We start from the raw sequence: 6,708 nt of genomic DNA on the forward strand, positions 1-6,708 counted from the left end.
GTGTTAGAAGTGGGTGGCAAAGAAAATAGGAACTGTGCAGCCACAGCCCTTTTGAAATGTTCTTTCTGCGTTTCAAGGTGTTTTTAGCCGAGCTGAAAAACAGCGGGCACTTTTACGCCGTGAAGGCTCTAAAAAAGGATGTGGTGCTGATGGACGATGATGTCGAGTGCACCATGGTGGAGAGGAGGGTCCTCTCTCTTGCCTGGGAAAACCCTTTCCTCACACACCTTTACTGCACCTTCCAGACCAAGGTAACAACATCCATGTGTACTTGAATATTCACTCCAACCATCCTCAGCTACAACTCCAGCGCTGAGCTCTCTGCATTTCTTATGTCCAGGAGAACCTGTTCTTTGTGATGGAGTATCTGAATGGAGGGGATCTCATGTTCCACATCCAGAACTGCCACAAGTTTGACTTGCACAAGGCCACGTATGTATCCCGTCAAAAGGCCCAACATCTAATATGCTGAACACCTGTCTGTTAAGATGCACAACTGTAACTTTGCGCTGTCAGGGTTGGATGCTTTACTTTTCTTTTACTTCTTGGCTGTAGTCAGTTGGTAGTGATGCAAATAAAATAAATAGGAGGAAAAACAAAAGTAACACACCATGGGGTTTTTTCTGTCTCCCTGTAGCTTCTATGCAGCTGAGATCATCTGTGGGCTCCAGTTCCTGCACTCTAAAGGAATTATTTACAGGTAAAAAAAAACTGATGGTGAACAAAACACAAGAGGCCAAAACTAGGAACTGTTCATGCTCATATGCTCTTGTTCCTCTGTAGGGATCTGAAGCTGGATAATGTGCTGCTGGACTCTGAGGGTCATATCAAGATAGCAGACTTTGGCATGTGTAAGGAGAACATGCAGGACGAGTCACGCACCGCCACCTTCTGCGGGACACCAGACTACATCGCTCCAGAGGTGAGCACACGCACCATGTAATAATGGGAACTAGATGATCTAGATTAATGGGTAAACCAAAACTGTTAAATGTACTTTTAGTGCTAACTTATCTCAACCATAGTTAGCAGAAGTTGTGACAATGTGTCTATAATGATTCCCTTGTTCATTCCATCACCATAGAGAGCCAAAGTCACGCCCTTCTACTTCCGGTCCATTGGACCCATCTTTTGAAAAGATATGAACAGAAGTGAACGGGGAGAAGCAAATTATTTTTTGATCCCGTTTGAATTGAGCCATGGATTAGAAATATGTAATTTAAAGTATATTTCTCTTTCGTCCAAAGGGTTAAACCAACAGTCCAACTCCCTGAAATCTTATTAAAGATAACTTCAGAAAAGAACAACTTAAAACGTTTTATCCAACTTGGAACATTTTCTTTTAATATAACTTGATTAGGAAACAGCGATGAATGTCAGACTGCGTGTTGTTATCGAAGGCGAATTTAGAAAAGCTACCCTGTATGTTAACAGTGTGCGGGTTGTAATTGTGTATCAGATCCTGCTGGGTCAGAAGTACAACAGCTCAGTGGACTGGTGGTCGTTTGGAGTGCTGCTGTACGAGATGCTGATCGGCCAGTCTCCGTTCCACGGCCGCGATGAAGAGGAGCTGTTTCAATCCATACGTACTGACAACCCGGTTTACCCCCGCTGGCTCACCAAAGACTCCAAGGACATTCTGATCAAGGTCCGGCACTGTGTGTGGGGTGTGTGTCTTAATGGGTGTATTTGGGGTACTAAAGTAATTCAACTCTAGAAGCAGGAATTCTGTGACTGACCTGAAAATTCAGTTGTTGTGGTTTAAACTACTTAAAACTAAATAAAACGGGTGAGTGAGGAGTTGTTCTTTTCTAGAGAAACATTTGGGACAGATTTCAATAACTTATTTACATTGATCAACAAAATGTGAGGCTTAGTTTGACATTAACCACAATAATTTGTCTATTAACATCCCTCATTTCACTGAAAAAAAAAAGCCTCTTGGTAACCTTTTGCACATTTACAGCATATGTTCATCAATATGCACGGTCCGCTGTAAAATAAACAAAAATGAGCGGGAAAGAGAGAAAATCTTGGAAGGAATCCCATGGTTTCAAAGTACAGGTTGACCTTCAAGTTTTAACGACTACAAACTGTAAGATAAGATAAGATAAGATAATTTGTTTATTACTCTTAACTCTTTAAAGCTATCACAGAAAAATTCAATTACCCCCTACACGATACTTCATGTCATTCCCAGCGACCCCGTTTGACAGTTGATTTCTGGGAAATGAGAAACACGCACCAATAAATGATGTGGACTAAATAATATTACATCATTTAGAAGAAGCACCAAAAGATGATTTACTTTTTTACACTACTTTGACTGCCTGCATTATTTGTGAAGGGTGTGACCTCAGTTGTGTTTGTGCTGCAGCTGTTTGTGAGGGAGCCCGAGGAGCGCCTGGGAGTGAAGGGAAACATCAGACAGCACAGTTTCTTCAGCAGCACTGACTGGAACTCCCTGGAACAACGGAAGGTGGCGCCGCCCTTCAAGCCAACATTAGTACGTACAGTCACAGTTCAAAGGTCTCCCTCTTTCATTCAAATTTAAAAGGCCGGATTTTCTTCTAGGGGGTACGTTAGCTGCAGATATTTATCTACTTGATTGCAGACGCGTAACTATCAGTAAGCAGGTTAAGTGGTGCCTACAAGCCCTGACCAATCAGGGGCCCGCATGACTGGAAGATACTGACAGCTAGGGCCCCCTATTGACTTTTCATTACTCAAGACAATCCGAGCAGTCCCAGGTGTTCTCTGAGAGCCACTGACCAAGCGGGAGTGAGAACGGGTCAAGTTCATTTTCCTGTTTTAGAGATCGTTCTCTTAATACATCTATGGACGAGACACGTGTGTGACTCAAACATCTCACATCTATCAATCAAATTTACAGCAAAAGACTGTGCAAAACATTCCAGACCGTCCTGCCAACCTCTTTGTGTTGACCACGTACTTCTATTCATTGTGGAGGGAAATCATTTTCACAAGACTGTTGAAGTGTATCGTACATATCATTGTGTGTATTGACATATTTTCTCTTCCACCCTCGAAGACGTCGCCCAGTGACTGCAGTAACTTTGACAAAGAGTTTATCAACGAGAAGCCCCGGCTGTCGTGTGCCGACCGGACGCTCATCAACAGCGTTGACCAGACGATGTTCAGAAACTTCTCCTTTGTCAACCCGGGGATGGCTCGCAACGCAGCACGATGACGAGACCAACAACCTACTACCTTACAAGCAAGCCGCTCAGACACAAACAGCACTTACTGGAACTTAAACAAACTGTAGAGACTTTAGACCATGAATGTCCCAAAACTTAACTGTCTCCGTAAACAATCCGGGATGATAACCACTAAGGGGGTGCCCTGGGTGGAAGGCACATACAACACAAATGTGACGGGATCTTTGTTGCATGTCTTTTCTGTCTCTAACAAAAGAGGCAAAGAACATTTATACCAAGATATAAAAATGAACAGACCCTTACAATGCCTGAGATATAATTCGTCTTAAGTAGTAATGTAATTACCTATACAATTCCATCTTAACGCAGTCCCTCCAGGATTTCACGATGAATTCAACCAATCACTGTGACTTTGATACAACTTGCGATTTTTATCAATCACCAGTGGTCAAGCCATGAGAACGGGTTTACGTCCCACACGTTTGTGGCCCCACACACACACACACACACACACACACACACACACACACACACACACACACACACACACACACACACACACACACACACACACACACACACACACACACACACACACACACACACACACACACACACACACACACACACACACACACACACACACACGATGACCTACACTGAGGACAGCTATCCCCGTTTTGTAAGTGCAATGATGAGTTCAAGTCCAATACGTCCTTTATCAAACGGATCAATGTTTCCCAGGCCAGGATAGGAAACTAACTAACAATGTAAAAGATCAACAAGCCACTGACACTTATGTTAAAATTTGATTCTTTCAATGAAGTATTTTTTTGTCTTAATTCTACCAGCTATTTTCATATTATACCAACATTTGCAGCATCCTGAGCCTTTTTGGTAAGGTTACTAGGAAAACTCAGGCTAGAGTAGTTTTATTCTCCCCAAAACAAATGTCCTTTTATTTTTTAAAGAACTAAAAAAATAAATTAAAGAAAATATTTTAAAAAATTGCAACTTAATTTTGGGCCGCAGCAATCTAAAAAAACCCGCTGCATAATCCTGGAGGGACTAATAAAGTATTCAACTCCCTAGACTTGCCTATGTGCTTATCAGGGTGTCTTTATTAATAGACAATGTGTTAATAAACGTATGGTGCCTCATAATACTTTATGAAGTTCACTTCTTCAAGCAAAGCAAACGGAGATAATAGGTTACACCAATTTAGAGCTATTGTCCTGAGGTTTAATTTCCTGCCCTATTCAATAGCTTAATGACTTTTTTACCTCCATGTAAAGGTACAGATGTTAAAATATAATTAAACAACCCTTGGTCATGTAAATAAATGTAATGTAATTCTGTCGATATACTGTACTGTCAGTTGGATGTAGATCTGTTATGATGGTGATGTGTAGCAGGTTTTTGTTTATGCGTTTTCTTTATGTACCTCGGGAGTTTTATAGATGCTATAATTTGAATAAGGTACTTAGATCAACTGCATACTGTAGTTTTTATTGATCTCTTCATTGTGAATCCTGTATAATAAAATGTCTGTTTTTTTTAGACGGTTGTCTGTTTTGTTTCTAAACAAACCTTAGATTCATTTGTAGCATACCTCATCAAATATAGTGAGAGAGCGGAGGTGGAGACAGGAAGCTCAGTTTTTCCACTTTAAATTGCCCTTTAAAATATATTTCCACTTAAATTCAGAAAACTCAAAGAAGTTCCTTCTAAGGAAATGTTAAACGCAACAGGGCTTCTGCAGGGCCAATGTCACCACAAACTGCCTACCCATCTAACAGACAAACCACAAAGCTTGGAGGACATGTGGGTTACAGCAGCACCTCATAATCAGTAATACTACACATATTTAGCAATACTGCACAACACAGCATTTACACAGAAAACCATGCAACTTGAGCCACTTTGTGTTATCCAACTGAAGCTCTACCTGCTGAGGTTTGGAGTGCAGTAAGGAGGAGGGATCATAGGAGGAATCTGTCTTGATGACTCATACTGACTATCGCTATCACATTTGTGTGCAAATGAAACTATTTCAATGTACATTTTACAGATAATTATCTAGAGTGCTTTTCAGTACTGAGACATGACCGACATGACCAACAAAAAAACAAAAAAAACTTGAGCCACTTCTTTTTCTTATAAGTATTTCTTTATTTGGAGAAGCGTTGTGCCATCACATGTCTAGGAATCAAGTATAATTTAGTGTATGTGGTATAATTTCCCTTTAACACGACTTCAGTCACACAATCAGTCAAAGTGCCCATGTTGGTGTCATTAAATTAAGTAACTGGATAAGGAATAACATGACACATTGTGTTAAAATAACATAAATGAAGTTTTCCAACAACCAAGACTGAGCGAGTAACCACACACCACCACAGCAAATGTCTTTCAGGACAATTTCCCAGTAAAAAAATGAGAAAGAACCACACAGAGTATCTTTCTTGAATAGACATTTGGCTACTAAGGATAACATGGTGGCAACATTGTTATAAGGTTTTGAAATACATAAAAATAATAACATGCACAACTGCAGAGATGCTGATGGTTTGTGGAAAGGGATTATAAAAGTGAAAAAATAATGGACAAAATCATCCCTGTGTTAAAGCTTTTCACACCAAGGACCCTGAAACTGCTACAAACCTGGGGTCCCTTAGTCTATATCCATTACACTCCACTTCCGGGATTGCTCCGGTGCCGCAGGAAACTCCACCGGATGCTTGGCTTTTCTTGGATGTCCATTTTCTTCCACTATCTTTGTGTTGGAATTTTAAACTCTGGTGCATTTCTGAGGACTATGGTTAACTGGTCCTCAGATCTCTGCAGGGTGAATCCAGACAGCTAGCTAGACTCTGTCCAATCTGAGCTTTCTCTCCCACAAATGACAATTATGATTGGTTTGAAGAAAATGCAGTACACCAAAGCGCTGTGGAGGTAGGTCTAGCAAAGTGAGACTTGGGGTCCCTTGACCCCACTTTGACAACCACTGCCCTAGAGGACTACTGGATCACTTTGACATTCATTATTACTATGGAGAACCACATGGGGGATTCCAATGCCACTATGTTGCATACTGTATTTAGTGTTAAGTAGTGTGTCTCTCTCTGAGTTTGTTAGCAGAGCTAATTCCCATTAGCATTGGGCCAAAAGTGCCACCATGAGCATGTGTAGCTCTCTGTAGCCACTGCTAACATAACCTGAATCAGGTTAAATTCTCTGTAGCTTCTCTTAATAACCACATTTCACTTACCACCTCATTATATCTAATTATTTTTACAAATTCATAAACTGACACAAGTACAGCCCCAGTTTGTAACTCTCATGTAATTTTACCCACAGTTTTACATCTGAATTCATGCTACGCTAACCGTTAGCTAGCGGCTAGATTGATAAATTGAACACAAGTCAAAGTTTGAAAGGAAAAAAACAGCAGGTCAACTGACAACACTTACCGCTGTCTTAAAGACATCTCCGCACTCCTGAAACGCTTCTGTGGCAACCGTAT

At 40.9% G+C, this 6,708-nt stretch overlaps 1 protein-coding gene across 3 annotated transcripts in view; it reads left to right on the top strand.

Moving 5' to 3' along the window:
• Positions 1–3,273, top strand: part of prkcq (protein kinase C, theta) — a 20,779-nt gene extending 17,506 nt beyond the window's left edge. For all 3 annotated transcript variants that reach the window (XM_034863868.1, XM_034863870.1, XM_034863869.1), the window contains exons 12-18: positions 78–251; positions 341–432; positions 638–700; positions 784–922; positions 1,460–1,648; positions 2,378–2,506; positions 3,053–3,273. In XM_034863868.1, the coding sequence (XP_034719759.1) occupies positions 78–251; positions 341–432; positions 638–700; positions 784–922; positions 1,460–1,648; positions 2,378–2,506; positions 3,053–3,211 (945 nt within the window). In that variant the 3' untranslated portion in view covers positions 3,212–3,273. The remainder of the gene's footprint in view (positions 1–77; positions 252–340; positions 433–637; positions 701–783; positions 923–1,459; positions 1,649–2,377; positions 2,507–3,052) is intronic.
• Positions 3,274–6,708: the final 3,435 nt, after the last annotated feature.

This window comes from Etheostoma cragini, chromosome 23, assembly GCF_013103735.1.
Source record: "Etheostoma cragini isolate CJK2018 chromosome 23, CSU_Ecrag_1.0, whole genome shotgun sequence".
Classification (NCBI taxonomy): Eukaryota; Metazoa; Chordata; class Actinopteri; order Perciformes; family Percidae; genus Etheostoma; species Etheostoma cragini.